This window comes from Papaver somniferum, unplaced genomic scaffold (assembly GCF_003573695.1).
Source record: "Papaver somniferum cultivar HN1 unplaced genomic scaffold, ASM357369v1 unplaced-scaffold_18, whole genome shotgun sequence".
In the NCBI taxonomy this organism is placed as follows: Eukaryota; Viridiplantae; Streptophyta; class Magnoliopsida; order Ranunculales; family Papaveraceae; genus Papaver; species Papaver somniferum.
The window spans coordinates 5,892,009-5,912,832 of NW_020627707.1; the positions used below are offsets into that span (position 1 = coordinate 5,892,009).

The window sequence follows — 20,824 nt, forward strand, 5'->3', positions numbered from 1 at the left end:
GATGCGATAACCGATACAGTGGATCATGATCCGAAATTTGACTTTGATGGTTTACTGAAAACAAGGTCTTAATTTTCTTTTTACGATGTCTAGCAATAGGCGCCATCAAAGAATATTTAAAGATATATGGAGAAGAACGGTACGTATAAGTAAAACAACTGAGTTAGTGCCGTTTACCTCGATTAATCAGATACTTCGTAATTTTCACAGTCTTAATGTAGAATTCATATCGATTCATTATTACTTCAGGGAAATTAGTAGTGGCTAACAGCAGAGCAAGAAAAGAAGAAAATGAAGCTCTTAAGTTCTTCATCTTCTTCTTCTTCCTCTGCACATTCTTCTTCTACATTGATTTTCATTCTAGTTTTGGCACCTTTGTTTATACTCTCACTAATTATATGCTTATTTGGTGGTTCTGGAAGCAGATCATTTTCAAACGCCTTCTCAGTTCCTCCTATCTACAGTCCTTATTCATGGCCAATTCCCAAGCATCCAATAAGCATCACAGCACCTCCACATGAGGAAGATGGACTAATTGCGAAGAAATTTAGCAAATTAGAGAAGGTAGAACATGATCTAGCAAAAGCTCGCTCTTCGATTAGAGAAGCAATTTCAAATGTGGAGAAGCAGACGCCTCTTCATGAAGATCCAGATCATTTTATTCCCCAAGGCAACATTTATAATAATGCTCAAGCATTTCACAGGTATATTTGTAACTAGTTACATCTTCAAACTTGCATTTCACTTTCATTTGTTGCTGTGATTGATTTGGTTGCAATTTTTGTTTTCAGGAGTTACTTAGAAATGGAGAAGACATTCAAGATCTTTGTGTACAATGAAGGCGAACCACCGCTATTTCATGATGGTCCGTGCAAAAGTATATACTCAACAGAAGGGAGGTTTATTCACCAAATGGAGCAAGAAACAAGGTTTCGCACCTATAATCCAGATGAAGCTCATGTTTATTTCCTACCATTCAGTGTTGTGAAAATGGTTTCATACTTATACATTCCTGAAACACACGATAGTCGAGGCATTAAACGAGCTGCACTCGACTATGTTAATATCCTGGCACAAAAATATCCTTACTGGAATAGAAGTCTTGGAGCTGACCATTTCATGCTCTCATGCCATGATTGGGTAAGCAACAAAGTCCTTCGCATTACCTTTCTGAACTCATTTTGATAGATTGTTTTCGGATGGCTAACGCTATTCTCATTCAGGGACCGGAGGTATCATTTCACATTCCGAATCTACACAACAACTCCATCAGGGTGTTATGCAATGCTAACACCTCTGAAGGATTTAACCCGTCAAGGGATGTATCATTTCCTGAAATCTATCTTAGATCAGATAACATTACAAGCTTCATCGGCGGTCCACCGCCTTCTCAGCGTAAATTACTAGCATTCTACGCTGGTGGGATTCATGGTTACGTTCGTTCAGTATTCGTAAACTACTGGAAAGACAAAGGAGACGAAGATATCAAAGTTTATACTTCTCTCCCGAAAAAATTATCCTACCTCGGCATGATGAAGAAGAGCAAATACTGCATTTGTCCAAGTGGTTACGAAGTTGCAAGCCCTAGGGTCGTCGAAGCTATTTACGCAGAATGTGTTCCTGTTCTCATTTCAGACCATTACGTTCCGCCGTTCAGCGATGTTCTAAAGTGGGACGCATTTTCAATTCAAGTTCCACTCAGTGAAGTCCCAAATTTGAAGAAAATCTTAACGGCAATACCAGAAGATAGATACATAAAGCTGCAGAGAAGCGTAAAACAAGTTCAAAGACATTTCATTGCAAACAATGGCGCACCTAAGCGGTACGACGTGTTCCATATGACCTTGCATTCTATTTGGCTCCGCAGACTAAATATCCGAGTTCATGATTAGCTCAATTGTATAAACACCTAAACATGTTCAATTAAAATGCCCGAAAAAAGGGTTATTTTCAATTCAAGTTCCTCTAACTGTGTTATAGCTTACTTTTATGTTTGAGATCAAATGCAGACATCCATTGTTTTCCTACAGCAATCAACTCTCCATTTTCTTTGTTTTTGATCACCACCATGTTTGAAGATAGATTTCCTTGGCGTCCCAACACTTTAGCCTCAATCTCTACTTCTTCCTGTTCAATCCAGTTTCAAAACAAAAACATCAAAATAAAAGAAAATTGCCCACAAAAAGGCAACAGAGTGCCATGTTTGACTTGGTCAACTTCATTGACCGATTATTTGACTTTCCGGTAACAGAAAAACTTACATCAATCTTCGCCGGTGATAATGATAAGTAGGATATGTTTTGGGGAAATTAGGGGGAGATCCAAAAAAAATAATATTCTCGTTCTCAGACCCACAATTAATTTTGTATACCGTGACACGCATAATTATACGAAATTATTATATGAATCAATACATAACTGGTTATGCATACTATCTTTTCAGGCATAATTCGTTATGCATACTATCTTTTTCAGGGGTATAATTGGCAGCGCAACTTGGACATAACATATCTAAAAATCCGCGCCTTAAAATTTTACAAATTTTATATCGTTGAAAATCTTTTTAAAAGAGCTACGCAACGAGTACAAACAAGAATATCAAATTTTTGTTTTTAACGAAAAAATCGGATGTGATCCTCATTTTAGGGATTTTTTTTGAAAACTTGATACTTAACCATTATGCAGTCACCAAAAACAATGCATAACACATTCTGCAGACGCATAACGAATTATGCAACCATTTTTTCGACTGCATAACAAGTTATGTATCTGCATAACAAAGTTATGCATCTATAACAAGTTATGTAACCATTGTTTTGGTTGATTTTAGCCGTACATATAAAAAATTAATGCATAATGCAGTATGCATCCATATTTACGGATGCATATCAGGTTATGCATCTATTTTCTCGATGCATAAAGGATTGTGCAACAATTTTCTCGATGCATAATCCATTATGCAGCCATGTTTTCGTATGCATAACATGTTATGCATCCATTTTCATGACTGCATAATATGTTATGCGTATATTATTGTAGGTGCATGAAAAGCTATGCAGTCCTTTTTTTTGTTGGTTGCTATACCAACAAAAAGGTTGTTGCATAACGTGTTATGCAACTATTTTCTGGACTGCATAACAAGTTATGTAGCAATTTTTGTAGATGCATAACAGGTTATTCATCTGTTCACTGTACCAAAACCTATTATGGTGCATTATCATCTTCCATCCAACCACAACACCTTATCATCTACCCTTGTCTTACTAAGAAGCAAGCTCTGCTCCTCCATTATCGAGCATCACTACATATCTGTTCCACACCAAACTCATCTCTCGGCGAGAACCAAGTCTTCCTTATCTTCCCATTATTCCTCTTTGCCATCAGTGAACCACAACAGCTCAGCTCCGTTGAACCCACTATTAACCATGAACAACATTCATTGCCATCACCAACGATCTTCTCGAGCTCTTCATGCTTCCTGATATCCTTCGTAATTCTTGGTCACCGCAGACTAGGCTGGAAGTAGAGTTCGTTTAGGCCTTTTTACAAACACTTCTCATGCAGTTTGCTGGTAATGCAGATATACAACTTGCTGTAGATTTCGAAGGCCATTCCATCTCCTTCCCCGCAAATTTGGATTACATACAAACCCAGTGTACTAAACATTCATACAAACTCTGAAAACATTCATAACAAAACCATCAATATCAGTGGCAACAAGAACACTTTCCCGCACCAACTCGTTCAACTTCCTCTCTCGATTCATTCTTCACTGAATTCTATTTCGAATTCAGCAAAACCCATTCATCCTAACCCAATGAAGGACTCGAATCTCTTCTTAGCCTCCTCCGTTAGTTCACTGCAATAAGTTACGGCAACAATATGAATTTCTTCAGCTGCTTCTTTGGCCATAAACCATATCAAACTCTGATAAATTCTGACCAGAATCCCGTGTCCATCTTAACTTCCTTTTTGAATTCGAATTCCAGCCATTGCAGACCCTCAATCACTCAAATACATTTTAATCCTCGCCACTCAGCAGCGGGAATCAATGGCATCAATCTGTTCTTCATCCCCGTCTTGTCTCGGCTAATAATCATATCTGAATCTTCTCCAAGTTCTGAACATCAGAAGCTATAATTCCTCTTCATCTTATTCTTGACTGCAACATATTCGAAATCCCCATCGATCTCAACTCGACTGAATCTTTTCTCGTCTGTGTTCTTCTCACAGAAGATGATGAAGAAGAGAAAAGAACGAAACAGAATTTTATAAACTATGGGTTTGAGAATAATTTTTCCCTAAAAAATGGGTGCGCGCCTTCAGATTTCTGGGCGTGGGTTTCACAGTGGAGAAAATCTGAAAAATGGGCGTGACTGTAGTTTTCACATGTTGAAATCAACAGAGACGGTGATGTTACCAATAGTAGTGACAATAACAGAAGAACCAATAACGTCGATGAGTGTCGCAATTGCTCCTGCATGCCAATTCCCATCTTTATCCTATACTCACCAAAATCACAACAAAATTTAAAATAAATTCAGTTTTGAGCAACACCAAAAGAAAAAAAAAAAGATGAAGGAGAAATTGAGAGAGGTTATTTACAGATAAGCTTTTGGGTACTATGAAATTGCATCGGAGTAAGCCTTTTTGGAGATGAATAGAATGAAGATTTTGAAGAGCCTGAGTTTCTATTCACGACCTTTTCGACCTTGAGCTAAATTTTGTATCCAGTCCTTTGCCATCTTGATCGATTTACCCTCATCTTTCTTCATCTTCTGTCTTTCGATTTCGCTCTGTTTTCTCAGTCAACTAAGTATGTTAGTCAGTTGACTCGGTACGTCAACTTAAGAAGATTAATTTATTATTTCCCTCCAAATGGTGGGACCCATACTGGATGTAGCTCAAATAAACACGTCAATTCGGTCATGGTAATAACAGAATGGTAAAAATGGAAATAAAATGTGAAATGAAATCTTTAAGAAGCAAACTTGGGGCTGTATCAGGCTTGAGTGTCCTATATTCAAGGTCATGGTAAAAATATCAAACTGCCACATAGTTATAGGATTGCCAAAACATACCATCTCATCAATCAAGAATTTCTATGATTCCCAAAAATATTTAAAAATACAAGGTAAAAAAATAATATTTTAAAGACCATTAATTTATGCATGGGTTGAGAAATTAACAAAACTCAAAGAAACCAATAGCAGTCAGTGTGATCGGGATCTGTATACTACACATCGATGGTTATGTAAACTGTATATCAAATACTTCTCCTGAGAACGGAACTGATCAGTGAGTAACGGATACTGTAGTCCCCCAATAATGTAACCCAATGTGTTCCCGTCCACAGGTTTATTATGCCGAAACAACAAAGTAGACAATAGAACCTTGTAGTTAAGTCTGTTCAGTGGCTCCTCTACAAGTAGACAAGATACTGCCATGTTCCACCGTAACATTTACTGTATAACTAACAAGATTAGTTATCTTCTTTATATGTCATCTTGTTCCACAAAACTCTTAATTCTGATTCAGTAATTAACTCACCACATTAATTGGTCCTTTTCATTATGTGTCACTTTTGATCGACAGCTAAATATGTTTCTCTTGATATGAGTTTTCAGTTTGCTCCATCATTTCAATCTTCACATTAGCTCTTATCCCGCCATGGAGAGATCCATTTAAATCAACAACGACAACGATACAATTAAATACGTCGGCATACATACTCTGCCTTTTACATTGATCTAACTCTGCTACATCTGCTACACAAAACCTTTTACTGTTTATAGGTGGATCAGCATGCAATACTTGTTAACGTTTTTGTTTTCACGCGATTTATCAGTTGACATACAAATTTCGAATACCTGCACTAAATGATTTTTTAATGAAGTTTTGTCATGGAATTTATATACAAGCCCGTATATCAAAATGACTTGTTTAATATACGATCAAAACCCGTATTTTAAATCAGAAGAGATACGCTAAAATATTTAAAATACCTACTAAACCTAACTAAACTAAGGACACTGTCATAACGCCCACACAGCATACTCCCATGATCTCTCTCAATATTAACATAGGGTAAGACTAGGGACGGACACAAAACAAAATCTTGGGTAGGGCTATTATATCAGGTTCGTGTAAGGCGGCGGAAGGTTACAATTTTTTTTTTTGCTGACTGGACTATATAGACATTTTCATATAACTAATTGCATGAGCAAAATAAGTCCCTTCAATTTTGAAAAGAAATAATCTCGGTACCACTGGTAACCAGAATCCCATGTTGACAAGCAAAAATAAAAGTTGGAAATCATAATCACCTTAAAGATCTAAGAGCCTCTCCATAGAGGATGAATTTTTGTTTCACATAGGATTTTAGATCCTTGTTTGGCATAAATCCATCTCCAATAATAGGGTCCTATAAACTAGTAGGGACCAATTACTAAATATGAAGGTGTTCAAGAAAGTTTATCTACATCTACATCTCCGGCTCCACCTCCAAGTCATATTTTTCACTATTTTTTTTAAAATAAATTCTCTATTGTTGAGATGGTTTTTTAGATATGAGGTCATATATTTACTCTATGTGTAAACCCATAAATTAAAGGACTAAATAAAAATGCCACATAAGATATTTTGTACCTTCTGTTGGAGATGCTCTAAGCGGTGACAACCTTCTTTAATCCAATCACCTACTGATCCAGTAGGTCTACAACTAGCTAAAACTCACTTTGACGTTCATCTCCTACAATACTTGAGACAACTCATCACAACTGATGGTGCTGGGTTCGGTCTTTTGCAACATCGTATTTGAACGTTCCCGATTAAATGTGGTGGTCTAGACATCTATACAATGACTGACACCATCCATTACTGCTACTTAGCATCGCAAATTCAAACACGCCATCTGCAGAGTACCATTCTTCACAACTCAAATGTCTCAGAGTCAAGCTTCATCTCTCAGCATGCCTTGCACGATTACTTACAGGTATGTGGCTTATCTCCTTCAAACTACAACATCAATGACACTGCCCCCATCCCATGCAGACCTTGGCAGCACCCTACTTTGATGTCGTAATGAAGGAGATGCCCGATAAATTTCAGATGACTGACAAAGACTCGATTTTGTGGCAATGTAACAAATCCAAACATGCACAAGACTACTTGATGGCTATCCCCATTAGTGAGCTCAACCAGTCTGTGGGGCCAAGACAGTTTGCTTCCATATTGTGCTACAGATTAGGCATACCACTCTTTGATGAAGATAGTACTTGTCCTAGTTGCGGCAAAAGGATGGATACGTTTGGTGATCACGCGTTGCGCAGTACTAAAGACGTCGGAATCAAATTCCGACATGATTTAGTTCGCGATGTGCTTGCGGATATATGATTTAACTCTGGCGTTCCTACCCGGAAAGAAGCTGCTTTGCAAGCCGTCTCCAATGCGGTTATTCGCAAATACAGGAAGTACTTAGACAAGTGTTCGGATCATGGTTACAGTTTTTGTACTTTTGCTTTCACTACCTTAGGCGAACTGAGTGATGATGTTGTAGTCCTTTTAAAGAGACTTAAAAATTGTTTGTCAAGCCATACCATGAATGGCAAACTGGATAGTTTTGTTTTTCACAGGATATGTATTACTATTCAGAAGGGAGTTGGAGCTCAGCTTGTTGCTAGACTCCCAACCAGTTTCTTGTAAACTTCTCTTTTGAAATCCAATCACTAGTTTCCTACTAACATAGTTTTGCATGTGCTTAATATGGTTGGGCTAATTTCTGTTTATTCCCTGGGCTAACGGGAAAAATAACGGGAAAATTTTTGAGAGTTTTTTCCTTACCAAATTAAGGGCCGGGTTGTATCCCAGGTTAGCCCCTTGTCAGGCCAATCCTTAGGGTAAGACGACGTGCTTTGCATACATTTTTAGACACAACAGCTGTCATTATTCATTCCAGCTGATCATGGAGCAAAAATGTCCACTTAACTTGAATCTAATTATCCCATCAAAATATCTTAACCATTTTTTTTTTGGTAACATTTTTTTCAGCAGGGTTTTTCAGGATGGCGAGAAATTATGTTAGCATTTTTTTCCGTTGTCTTCTTATTTTTCATGATCATCCCGATATCATCAATTGTCGGTCATAAACTCTGTGGTCAGGAATTATTAACGCGATTTGTGCAATTTGGGAACACAATACCACAATGAAAAGATTCGAGGGTGCATGCAAGTATATGATCATTTATTATTACTCTTTTTTACTAATTAAATACGATGACTGTAGATACAAATAATGTTCATGTAGTACAAAATATTATCTGCGATGACTGTAGATACAAATAATGTTCATGTAGTACAAAATTTATGTAGCCCCTCTATTTTACTAGGAGAGACATGTTTTTACTATTTCTATAAAATATTATCTGCGATGCTGATGAAAAATGCTATTGAGCATTTTGAAAGAGTGAAAAGTTATATCTTGCTATTTTATCCCAACGCTAAATAAGTTGTCCACAAGCACAATTTATAATGGGATACCAAATGCGAGGTATGAATATCAAATCCAGCGATCCAATAGTCAGGATTGTTTTGTTTTACAGAAATCATGCATGTGCAACGGTTGTGCATGATTTTTGGCCAAGAAAGCTGTTATATAAATAGTGCTAAGACATAGGAAAATCATTAGGCGTATATAGGAGATTGTAAGACTTAAATTGAGAGAGTTTTTATAAGGTTAAGGCTTGGTTCAAGAGGAACAAATCTGTGTAAGTCCCTAAATGGGAAAGTTTTTGTATATCTTCGCTTTGATACAATAAAATGAGTTAATTGTGTCATGTTCTTGGTTGGCTGATTGTCATTAGTAATGTCTGGCATTGTTTGAGGGGAAGTGATAGACATCCCGCGGGTTGTCCCGATAGGGGAGTTGGTGGGGTAGGGAGTGATCCGGCGGTTCTGTAGGGGGTGGGTTTCAGACTGGGACCCACCCCCACTCTCCCTGTCCGGAATCCCGCGGGATATCAATCATTTCCGTTGTTTGAGTGCTTTTTGGTAAGCATCTGAGAAGTTAAGAAAATTGAAAGAAGGCTAAGAGCATCCACAGTGGGCGAGTATAACCAAAAATTTGGGATGAGATCGTAACACAGTGGGACGGAGTAAAGATCAAATCCCAACCAAAGATCAAATTCCAGACCAAATATGGTCGCGACCAAATCCCAAATTCTAATATAGTCGGGCGTAAATTTAAAGTACGCTTGTTGCTGGGCGTAAATTTAAAGTACGCTTGTTAACGGGCGGAGATTTAAATTACGCCTGATGAAATTTTAATTAAATAAATAAAAAAAAAGAATGAGGCGGACTTTTAAAGTCCGCCTGATGAAAGTTGCAAAGAATGGGGCGGACTTTTAAAGTCCGCCTGATGAAATTTTAATGGGGCGGAATTTTAAAGTCCGCCTGATGAAATTTACAAAAAATGGGGCGGACTTTTAAAGTCCGCCTGATGAAATTTTACAAAAAAAAAATGGGGCGGACTTTTAAAGTCCGCCTGATGAAATTTTAATCATGTACCGTTGCGTCACAACACGGACTAAACCCAAATTTTGGTCTTTTTTTGATCTTTGATCTTTGGTTTTGATCGCACCACTGCAGTTGCTCTAAAGCCTTCCGCTGTAGAACTGAAGAGTTGGTTGTTTGCATTTGTGCAAACTTATAAGGCTGAATTACAGATGGGTGAAGCTTGACTCACTGAACCGCTGTGCTGCCGGGTTACATATGCGCGGAAAATTTGCAAGGTGTATTTGTGGATCTGATAGTTACATCACAATTGATTTTCCCTAGTTATTGACTTTTGGAGAAAACCTTTATTAGTTTTAACAAAAAAGCTCATCTAGCCAATTGCTAACGTGCGTGTTGAGGTTTTTCTTTTCTATATGCTAAGCGTGGTAGTACAAAAAGGTGTTGGAGCCCAACTTGTTGCTAGGCTTCCAACATGTTTTTTGTCAGACGAGTTTTCTTTTGAATAGTGTAAAATTTCTAGTTATATGTTAACCGGAGGAATATTATTTTTTTAAATAAAAAAAAAAAAACGAAATGCGAAATTTTGTAACACCTAAAAATGTTCAATAAAAATGCCCGAAGAAGGGTCATTTCCAGCGAGTATCCGACAACTTGTAATTATAGCTTACTTTTATGTTTGAGATCAAACACAGATGTCTATTGTTTTCCTCGACACTGCTACGTACCCCACTCGTACCCCCACCATTCTCCCTCGCGATGTGCATTGTTTCATTGGTGCTGGAGCAAGCAGGGGATCCATTGGTGTTGGATGAGCCACTAATGCGATGATACGTCGCGGGGGCAAAAAAGCGGGGTGTAAAGCATTTTCGTGTTTTCCTACAGCAATTAACTTGATGTCCACTCCGCAAGATTAATGTAATATACTAATATTTCCCTCCAATTGCTGGGACCCAAACTTGATGTCCCACTCCGCAAATGAAATATTCCTCTAGTCCTCTTCCAGAGGGTTTGCTGAAATGCAAACTTGTACAAATTTGATATGATATCATCTTAAACAGTCACGTGATTCAGTCAAATTCCCACTCAGATTCAGCCATGCATGAGCCATCTGGACTTTAGGGACCGGCATTAGAGGTCTTGGATGATGATACAAGCGAGGTATATGCAAGAATTTGGACGTTTTGCTCTTAATAAAAAGAAGAATACATTTATGAAAAAAGATATTACTATCATTTTATTTTATCTCTGTCAATGCAATTACTACATGTGTCACCCAGTCCGAACCTACTAGTTTCATTTATGAACATCTAAACATGGATAGGGTGTTGGCCTTCTTTGACAACAACTGTCACACTTTTCACTAATGGTTATATTTTTGGGGAGATGAAAACAAAGGGAAGTATATTCTTGGTTGGTCTGACTTATGTGGTCTTATTATTTGGCAAATTTGGAAGGCTAGATGTGAGTCTAGTTTTCAGAAAAAAAAAAAAAAAAAAAGTTAAAACAGTGCAGATACAATGCATGTAAATAGATCATCATCCCATGGCCACTGATCAGCTATAACTTGGTCGTATATGTATTTCTCTTCCACATTTTTTGACAACTCATGAACTTCCATATTCGGCAGTAAAAACTTTTCAGCGGTTTATCTTTTGAATTTAGTTTTCCATCTCCTTTTGGAAACAAGGAAACTTCGTGGGTGTCACAAAAGTCATTTCCGAATTGAATACACTGCAGGCAGCATTTACCCTCTGTATTAACAGCAGAATACTTGGAGGTAATTTAGTGCTAGTAGCCAACAGCAGAGCAAGAAAAGAAGAAGAAAATGAAGCTCTCAAATTCTTCATCTTCTTCTTCCTCGGCACATTCTTCTTCTTCATTGATTTTCATTCTAATTTTATGTCTGTTTGGTGGTTCTGAAAGCAGACAATTTTCAAAATCCTTTTCGGTTTCTCCTATCTACAGTCCTTATTCATGGCTGCCAACAATTCCCAAGCAAACAATAAGCATCACAGCACCATTACCAACTGTAAGTGGTACTGTACTTCTTTAAACTTTTACCTTTTTTCTAATTGATCTGGAGACTTGGTAATTTTACATTCATGTCTGCAGGTCAAGCCAAAGGAGGAAGATGGGCTATTTGCGAAGAAATTTAGCAAAATAGAGAAGGTAGAACATGATCTAGCAAAAGCTCGCGGTTCGATTAGAGAAGCAATTTTAAATGGCGAGAAACAGACTAGATCGACACCAATTCATGAAGATTCAAATAACTTTGTTCCCCAAGGCAACATTTATAACAACGCTCAAGCATTTCACAGGTATACTTGTAACTGGTTAAATCAATAAACTTGCATTTCACTTTTGTTCGGTGCCGTGATAGATTTGGTTGCAAATTAAATTACAGGAGTTACTTAGAAATGGAGAAGACATTCAAGATCTTCGTGTACAACGAAGGCGAACCACCGCTATTTCATGACGGTCCGTGCATAAATAAATACTCAACAGAAGGAAGGTTTATTCATCAAATGGAGCAAGAAACAAGGTTTCGTACCTACAATCCAGATGAAGCTCATGTTTATTTCCTTCCATTCAGTGTTGTGAAAATGGTTTCATACTTGTACATTCCTGAAACACGCGACAGTCGAGGCATTAAACGGGCTGCGCTTGACTATGTTAACATTCTTGCACAAAAATATCCTTACTGGAATAGAAGTCTTGGAGGTGACCATTTCATGCTCTCATGCCATGATTGGGTAAGCAGCAAAGCCTTCTCATTACCCTTCTAAACTCATTTTGATTGATTGTTTTCAGTTTGCTAATGCTATTCTCATTCAGGGACCGGAGGTATCATTTCACATTCCTAATCTACACAACAACTCCATAAGGGTTTTATGCAATGCTAATACCTCAGAAGGATTTAACCCTTCAAGGGACGTATCATTTCCTGAAATCAATCTTAGATCAGATAACATTACAAGCTTCATCGGTGGTCCACCGCCTTCTCAGCGTAAATTACTAGCATTCTATGCTGGTGGGATTCATGGTTACGTTCGTTCAGTATTCGTAAACTACTGGAAAGACAAAGGCGACAAAGATATCAAAGTTTATACTTCTCTCCCCAAAGAATTATCCTACCTTGGCATGATGAAGAAGAGCAAATACTGCATATGTCCAAGTGGTTATGAAGTTGCAAGCCCTAGAGTCGTCGAAGCTATTTATGCAGAATGTGTTCCTGTTCTCATTTCAGACCATTACGTTCCACCGTTCAGCGATGTTCTAAATTGGGACGCATTTTCAATTCAAGTTCCACTCAGTGAAGTCCCAAATTTGAAGGAAATCTTAACAGCAGTACCTGAAGATAAATACATAAAGCTGCAGAGAAGCGTAAAACAAGTTCAAAGACATTTCATTGCAAACAACGGCACACCAAAACGGTACGACGTATTCCATATGACCCTGCATTCTATTTGGCTCCGCAGACTAAATATCCGAGTTCATGATTAGCTCAATTGTATGTTGGAGTCTTGCAACAATAGAAGAAACGTCAGATGTATCAAACAATAAATATAAAGAACCGTATCAAACAACTCTACCACGAACAAATTGATGAGGGCAGAATCACATGTTTAACAAGCTGTCCTTAACACATTAGTTCGCGGGTATGCTCTAAAGTAATGCTAAACCCCAACGTGCGAAGATGTGTCCAGGATAAGACTGCCCGATATAACTTATATTAGCACAATACAAGTTACCCACTCTTAAACTCAGCAACCGGGATGGAAGTAAAACGCCGCACGAAAATAAAAGCAAGAAGATGAAGAAAAGTAGACCTAGAGATGGTCGCTGCTTGTGTGTTTTGAAAAGAGATTTTCGAGTTGTATTTATAGGAAAATTAACTTGCAAACCAAGTTAGGTTTAAGTTTTTTCTTATAAAACGAATTTTGTTTCTTGTAAACAATTAAACACAAAAAAGGAACTTTTTCCATAAATAAAACTCTTAAATAAATTATTTATCAAGTTAAAAATTTGCAAAAAATAATTTCAAGTAGACACGGACGTGGTGCTTCGTACACGCCAATGAGCATGGGTCAAAACATGAGTGAGTATCCTTAGACCCTTAGGTTATGAGATCAAACCACATCAAGATCAAAAAATCATTTATTAAATAACTTATTTTCTCCAACATTGTATAATCACCTAAAAATGTTCAATTAATTTCCGACGAGTATACCTGACAATTTGTTATTATAGCTTACTTTTATGTTTGAGATCAAATGCAGACATCCATTGTTTCCCTACAGCAGTCAACTCACCATTTTCTTTGTTTTTAATCACCACCATGTTTGAAGATAGATTTCCTTGGCGTCCCAATACTTTAGCCTCAATCTCTACTTCTTCCTGTTCAATCCAGTTTCAAAAACAACAACCTTAGGAATAAAAGAAAATTGCCAACTAAAATGGGATCATTGAAACTTGAATTAGTCAACTGAATTTGACCACAAAAGATTCTTAGTTTCTTACATCAATCTTAGCCGGTGAGAAGTAGGATATGCTGAAATCAACGGAGACGTTGATGTTACCGACAACAGTGACAATTGCAGAAGCGCCAGCGATGTCAATTAGAGTTGCAATTGCTCCTACATGCCAATTTCCATCTCTATCCTATCACCAAAATCACAGAAAATTTATAATCAATTCAATCATCTTTTTTGTTTAAAAAAAACAGATTAATTCAATCCAGAACAATACCAAAAACAAACAAAAAAATAGAAAAAAAAAAGTGAAATTGAGATTGTTACTTACAGATAAGATTTTGGGTACTCTGAAATGAAATTGCACTGAATTAAGCCTTTCAGGACATGAACAGAGTAGAGATTTTGAAGAGCTTGAGTTTCAATTTCACGACCTTGGCGACCTTGAGCTAGACTTTGTATCCAATCCTTTGCCATCTTGATCGATTCATTCTCATCTTTCTTCATCTTGTGTTTTCCTCTTTATCTCTGTTTCTCAGTCGATTTTGTTTCCATTAGGTATTATATAGTATTTCCTTCCAGTTGCTGGGAACCAAATTTGATGTCCGAAGATGAATATTCCTGTTGTCTGTGGGTCTGCTCAAATGCAAACGGCACTGGTAATAAAAATAATATTTTATTGTGGTCGGAAAGTTTAGATTCAGGTCATACGGAATCAACCAAAAAGGATTACGTATCATGGCTGAAGCGAATAAAATGTGACATAAAATGTTTGATAAGCGTATCTTATGGACCTCGGATTCACAGGATACACTTATACCTGGAATAACCATAGACATGAGGATGAAAACATTGAACAGAGACTAGATAGAGCCTTAGTGAACGATAAATGGAACAGAAAATATCCAAACTCTAGTATAACACATCTAGGATCACTAGCCTCTGATCATGTTCCTATCAAACTTAATATGCATAATCAATGGGATGATGGTCCTACTGCCTTCAAATATTTTGGAGAATGGATAAAGCATGCTGACTGTAAAGCCATAATTCAGGAGAGTTGGAACTCAAATGTTAAAGGTTCACCAGCTCATAAGGTGAACAAAAAATTGGGAAATGTAAAACAAATCCTTAGACTTTGGAATAGAAAAAGCTTTGGGAACATAAATAGTAACTTACAAAACATAAGAAAAAGTTAGAACAAATCAACATGACTGATAACTACCCAAATAAGACTATTGAGCTAACCAAACTTAGAGCTGATCTTGTTAACTGGTATGCTATCAAAGAAAAATTCTGGAAAGACAAAAGAAGGGACCAGAACCTAGAGTTAGGTGATAGAAACACGATATACTTTCACACAAAGGCTAAACAACGGTTTAGAAGAAATATAATAGATATGATAAGAAACGAAGACAATGTTTGGCTTAATACTAAAAAAGAGATATCTGAGTGTATAACCCAGCACTTTCTCAAAATTGCTACTACTGTAAAACCAAATATCGACCAGAGTTTGATAAACCTTATCCCCTCTAAAGTAACCCAATCTGATAATGATATGCTGTGTACTCTGCCCCTTGAAAGTGAAATAAAAAAGACGTTTTTTTCTATGGAACCAGACAAAAGTTCGGATCCTGATGGCTTCCCTCCCAATTTTTTCAACAGAATTGGGATATCATTAGTGATGACCTAATAAAATGGTACAAACTTTCTTCGAAACTGGTAATATATCCAAAGAGATGAATGCTTCTTTTATTTATTTAATCCCGAAAACTTTGAACCCTAAAATCCTGTAGAGTTCAGACCAATTGCTCTTTCTAATACTTGCTATAAAGTGATCTCTAAACTTATGGCAGGTCGTATGAAAGGCCTATTAGGTAAATTAATCTCGCCCTATCAGTCTGTCTTCATTCCTGGAAAGCAGATAGCTGAAAACATAACATTAGCTCACGAAATAATACATAAAATGAAAAATTCCAAATCTAAGAAACACTTTATGGGATTGAAAATCGATATGTCCAAGGCATTCGTCAAAGTCGAATAGGACTTTCTTCACCAAGTCATGACTAAAATAGGCTTTAATAACAAATGGTGTAACGTTCACCAATGTGTTTCTACTACTACTTTATCTGTCCTCCTTAATGGTTCTCCCACAACTTTTTTTAAACCGACTAGGGGTCTGCATCAGGGAGATCCAATCTCACCTTAACTTTTCCTCTTTTACATTGAAGCTCTGTCTCGATGTATCCAGAATGCTGAGAATACTGGAAAGATTAAAGGCATAAAACTGGTTCATAAGGCCCCCTCTTTGAGTCATCTCTTGTTCGCAGACGACTGCCTTGTCTTCTGTAAGATAAATGATCAAACATGTCAAAATCTTGTTGATTTGTTCAAAGACTTCAGTTTGGCATCAGGCCAACTAATTAACCTAAGCAAGTCTGGGATATTCTTTAGTAAAAAAACTGAGACTAGTACTCGAAAAAGGGTAAAAGAAATTCTAGGGGTCAATGCGATCCCCCTAACTGATAAGTACCTAGGCTCTCCCCTTTTCACTAATAGATCTAAAATTTCATGTTTTGAACCTTTACTTGATAATCTGAGAACTAGGATGTCTGGCTGGGATGGAATCAACCTAAATAATGCAGGGAAAATAGTTATGATAAAAATTGTTACTTCGTCTGTTTATGTGTTTCAAATGAACTGTTTTAAAATACCAGTAAAAATTTGCAATCAGAGATTTGAACGAAAATGGGAAAAAAGAGATTTGTTTAAAAACTGGAATTCTATTTGTAAAAGCCTGGAAGAGGGAGGGCTAGGGATAAAAAATGTTAGGAAATTTAACATCGCCAAGATTGCTAGGATGGGATGGAACCTAAATCAAAACCCTGAGTCGCTATGTGCCACAATTTTAAAGGCCAAATATTATCAAAACTGTGATATCTTACATATAAATAGCAAACCTAAAACAAATTATAGTTGGTTATGGAAGGGAATGCTCTCAGGGATCAACCAAATAAAAAAATGTTGCTTCTGGGAGTTAGGAAATGGAAGAAATATTGACATTTGGGACGATTTATGGGTACCAGGTACTAAACAACCACTTCATAGGAACCCTCAATCTTCTGAGGGTTTTGCTAAAGTTAGTGATCTAATAACTGAGCACAAGACCTGGGACCATGAAAAACTTGTTAAATGCTTCGATAACCAAACATCAGCAAAAATAAAGAACATTAGAATACCAAGAGAAGAAAAAATGGATACACCAAGATGAAATCTAAACAAACAAGGTATGTGTTGTGTGTCGTTTACACAACAAATTAATAAAGACATTTCCCACTAATTAACTGGTACTATAGCGGTAGTAAGAGATCGTTCCCACAGAGAGCCGTGTAATTGATAGGTTATTTGATCATCAAAATAAAGTAAATAACAAAGGGGGGTTTCGATTATGAGATAAATAAAAAGACAATAAGAACAAAGGGATGATTAAGGAATCCTTCGCCGTTACCAAACGTCAACATGATTAGAATACTTCAAATTGTCAACAGGAGATGCACGACAATTACGGACCGCTCAACTCACTACTAGCAACAGAATGATCAATAGACTAATCTGGTTGCGCACCCAAACCAATTTAAGAATCAATCATAAACCCTAGATATAATGAAAACAAACGATGATGATTAAAACTTCAAATTGGTTTGTATTATTAATAAAGCTTCACGATTAGAACGTTGAATTCATCCTTAATCAACAAAGGATTTAGCTACTCATATTACAAAGAAGATGATAATGGTGGTTTCCCCCTAAAGGGGTAAACCCTAGGTTTTGATGTAGAAATTGTGATATGAGACTCGATGGTTGATATGTTTTACATAACCTAATACCTTTTTATAGGTTTATATTGCTTGGCCTTCACGTATTTAGTTCGGTTCAAGAACCCTACCCGAAACAACGAAATAACGACCCCAAACGTGTCCTTAGGCCTTCCTAGGAGTTTATACACGTTTCCTACTTGCTAAGTTCGCGAACCCAGTCCGAAAACTTCAAAATACAGCAGAAAGTTTCGGAATTAAGTCTGCAAACCTAGTTCGCGGACTGAACTGTCTTCGTTATTCGATAAAAACTGTTTTGGCCACAACTTCTTCATCAGAACTCGGAATGACCTCATTCTTTTTGAATTCCTTATATCTTTGAATTTTCTTAAATATGATGATGAGAAATCCTTAAGTTGAATGAGTTAAGATCGGTCTTTGGCCCTTATCTTGATTTTGAGTGTTTTGTTCCTTTTCGTCGCACTTCTTCCACTTCTATTGGACATGGGCACTTGGATACTTGGGATACTTCTTTTCTTTGATCTTTTAAGCACTTTGTTGCTCCTTTTTGGATGATTAACCTATTAGAGGCAAATAAGAGAAAACAAGAGTAATAATATGAATACATGCAAGAATAATAGCTAAAACAAGTATGGAATGGATACTAAAATCATATGAATTATGCACTTATCAAATTCCCCCACACTTAGCTTTTGCTAGTCCTCGAGAAAACTAAACAAAACTAATCCTAAATACAACAACTCCATGTCGTGAGGATACGGTTACTCTTAGCATGAATAACAGGCCTTTAAACCCCTAGGTGTCTCTAGTGGACGAGTTATAGCCTCGTGAGGGATTACAATCTACTCCAATTTCTCGCCTTGTAAGAACCACTAAGGATAGACACAAAGAAAAAAAGTCAAATAATTAGCTTGGATATGTTCTTTAGATGCAAACATCCCACATATATTCCTATCCGCACACACAAGCAATTACTTATGTGTGACATTCAACCTGATTGCAAAACTCTACTAAGATAGTCATCGTACTTGTTGCAACGTTTGTCACAACACTCGCATACTAAAATCACATGGACAGATAAGAGAATGGAAATAGAAAAGTGAAGTGTGCAAATGTTGACTAAAGTGAAAGATGTTACCCACAATACTTGTATGAATGTCGTCAAAGGATATATATTTATAGCGCACTAGTTGAGAGAAGCACCCATTTAACTCGACCACATGATTAGATACTCTAAGCGCATGTTCCTTTTCAGCAAGTACATGATAGTTGCCTTGGATCCCGCGTTCCACGCTTGCTTAGGAGACTGAGACAGGGACAACGTTACACACATACTGTTATCAAAGTGTCAAGAACCTCATCAATAGTCTCTTTGACTTGCTATATAATGATGATATGGTTTTTGTTTTCATCGACTATGATTATTTGCGATTCCGTACCTATCATTTATTAGTGTCGATAAATGAAGAGGAGCCTTATATATATAATTTTTTTTTCCAACTCACTCTTTATGAGTGTAAGACAATTGTATTATGGGGATTTTAAATAACTCAACCAATGATTACCTTGCTACAACATCCACGACAGTATCATGATCCCACCAAATCACTTTAGAGAAACATAAAACTGCAAAAATAAAAAGAAAGTGATTCAGTAATGATTAATTGCGTGGATGAATCTTTCAAATAACTACCATAGCTTAGTTTCACATTCAATTATGAACGTATATATTTAAGGATTGTGGAATGATAAAGTGGAACTTAATCTATAGCCGTAAGAACTGTTTCAACGTTGAAAGGTTTAGAGTGTCATCCTAAATAGCTCATAATTAACTCCAAAAGATGAAGTCTCAAGAGTGCAAGAAATAAAAGAGTATTACTATTTATTTTATATGCAAACAAAACATGCTTAGTTACTCCCCCACACTTAAACTCAACATTGTCCTCAATGTTCAAAACCGAAAATTCTGATTTCTGACATAACAGCCCTGAAAAACTCGAAAACTGTACAAATGGGTAGGGAACTAGGAAAAACATCCTAAACGAAAGTTGTTCGCCTACGTCTTTTTTATAACGTGTCAAAAGGGCACAATGTTTCGATAATGGTCTGACTTTTATGGCCTCCATACTGACAGACATGCAATCTGAAAAAGTTCTGGAAAAATACCGAAACTCAAATGTCCAGGCCAATCGGTCCAAGTTAACATACTCCGAATTCAAATTTTCTTTTTGCAAAAGAAATATGAGTCTCTTCTATTTAAAAGTTGGGATCAACCATTCAAATCGGACTCCGTATGAAGTCTCGAGATCTATTTTAGTGACAAGTGCGCAGTCGGAATTTTCTGACAAGAATTCGTCAAAACTTTCATTATAGAAATAGTACTTTGTAAAATCTAATATGGGAATGCAAGATATGATATGAAAAACTAAGAAAACTAAAAATAAAGGGATAAATATACAAAACCGATGGGTTTCCTCCCATGAAGCGCTTGGTTTAACGTCGTCAACCCGACGTTATTGTTATCGTCCGTACACCAGTAATCTGGAAATTTGGTAATCCTTCCAGACAACAATCTACAATTCAAATAATAGCTTCACAAAAACATTAGCACAAAATATAAATTTTGAAGCTATCACTTTATTGAAGTTTCCCCCACACTTAGTCCTTTCTACACACGGAAGTGGATAGAGAACATACAATTCGGGAACTTTAAAAGGTTCCCCAGCTTGGTGAACCTGCACAATACTCGAATCAAACACATCAAGTGGTGGATACTTAGAAGCATAATAATCCGTTAAAACTTTAGAAGCACACAACTCCAATCCTAAGTGAGGTATTTTCTTAAAAGTTGGGTTAACAACTCTTTTAGAATCTACTTCAATTGGATGGAAAAGATCAATAGATATAGAATTAAGAAAAGGATTAGACAAACCTTGTACGCGTCCTCATTAATTATCTCCAATGAATATTTACCTCAAGTATATCGTGGTCCTCTATCAAACT

At 36.8% G+C, this 20,824-nt stretch overlaps 3 protein-coding genes across 4 annotated transcripts; 2 read left to right on the forward strand and 1 right to left on the reverse strand.

Annotated features, from left to right (window-relative positions):
* The first annotated feature begins 269 nt into the window (after positions 1-269).
* LOC113337808 (probable glycosyltransferase At5g03795) lies at positions 270-2,025 on the forward strand. 2 transcript variants are annotated; one of them, XM_026583393.1, is made up of 4 exons: positions 270-704; positions 792-929; positions 1,029-1,140; positions 1,224-2,025. In XM_026583393.1, the coding sequence occupies exons 1-4, from the start codon at positions 292-294 to the stop codon at positions 1,890-1,892; spliced, it is 1,332 nt and encodes a 443-aa protein (XP_026439178.1). In that variant the 5' UTR covers positions 270-291; the 3' UTR covers positions 1,893-2,025. The 2 variants fall into 2 exon arrangements, with proteins under 2 accessions (XP_026439178.1, XP_026439177.1); XM_026583392.1 differs by having other exon boundaries at positions 792-1,140.
* A 9,305-nt stretch (positions 2,026-11,330) lies between these two features.
* On the forward strand, positions 11,331-13,122 carry LOC113338134 (probable glycosyltransferase At5g03795). Its single transcript, XM_026583643.1, has 4 exons — positions 11,331-11,542; positions 11,626-11,831; positions 11,918-12,266; positions 12,349-13,122. Exons 1-4 carry the CDS (start codon positions 11,339-11,341, stop codon positions 13,015-13,017), a joined length of 1,428 nt encoding a protein of 475 aa, XP_026439428.1. The 5' UTR covers positions 11,331-11,338; the 3' UTR covers positions 13,018-13,122.
* A 636-nt stretch (positions 13,123-13,758) lies between these two features.
* On the reverse strand, positions 13,759-14,462 carry LOC113337973 (acyl-coenzyme A thioesterase 13-like). The gene is made up of 3 exons (XM_026583503.1): positions 14,317-14,462; positions 14,035-14,170; positions 13,759-13,911 (listed from the first exon to the last, which is right to left on the reverse strand). The coding sequence occupies exons 1-3, from the start codon at positions 14,460-14,462 to the stop codon at positions 13,759-13,761; spliced, it is 435 nt and encodes a 144-aa protein (XP_026439288.1).
* Between the last annotated feature and the right edge of the window lie 6,362 nt (positions 14,463-20,824).

Excerpts from the sequence above, each read along its gene's own strand:
- LOC113337808 (XM_026583392.1), top strand. The coding sequence starts at position 292 with ATGAAGCTCTTAAGTTCTTCATCTTCTTCTTCTTCCTCTGCACATTCT. Across the intron at positions 705-791 it reads AATGCTCAAGCATTTCACAG|GAGTTACTTAGAAATGGAGA; the intron begins GTATATTTGTAA and ends TTTTGTTTTCAG. Across the intron at positions 1,141-1,223 it reads TGCTCTCATGCCATGATTGG|GGACCGGAGGTATCATTTCA; the intron begins GTAAGCAACAAA and ends ATTCTCATTCAG.
- LOC113338134 (XM_026583643.1), top strand. The coding sequence starts at position 11,339 with ATGAAGCTCTCAAATTCTTCATCTTCTTCTTCCTCGGCACATTCTTCT. Across the intron at positions 11,832-11,917 it reads AACGCTCAAGCATTTCACAG|GAGTTACTTAGAAATGGAGA; the intron begins GTATACTTGTAA and ends ATTAAATTACAG. Across the intron at positions 12,267-12,348 it reads TGCTCTCATGCCATGATTGG|GGACCGGAGGTATCATTTCA; the intron begins GTAAGCAGCAAA and ends ATTCTCATTCAG.
- LOC113337973 (XM_026583503.1), bottom strand. The coding sequence starts at position 14,462 with ATGGCAAAGGATTGGATACAAAGTCTAGCTCAAGGTCGCCAAGGTCGT. Across the intron at positions 14,171-14,316 it reads GAGTACCCAAAATCTTATCT|AGATGGAAATTGGCATGTAG; the intron begins GTAAGTAACAAT and ends GTGATAGGATAG. Across the intron at positions 13,912-14,034 it reads TCTCACCGGCTAAGATTGAT|GAAGAAGTAGAGATTGAGGC; the intron begins GTAAGAAACTAA and ends TGGATTGAACAG.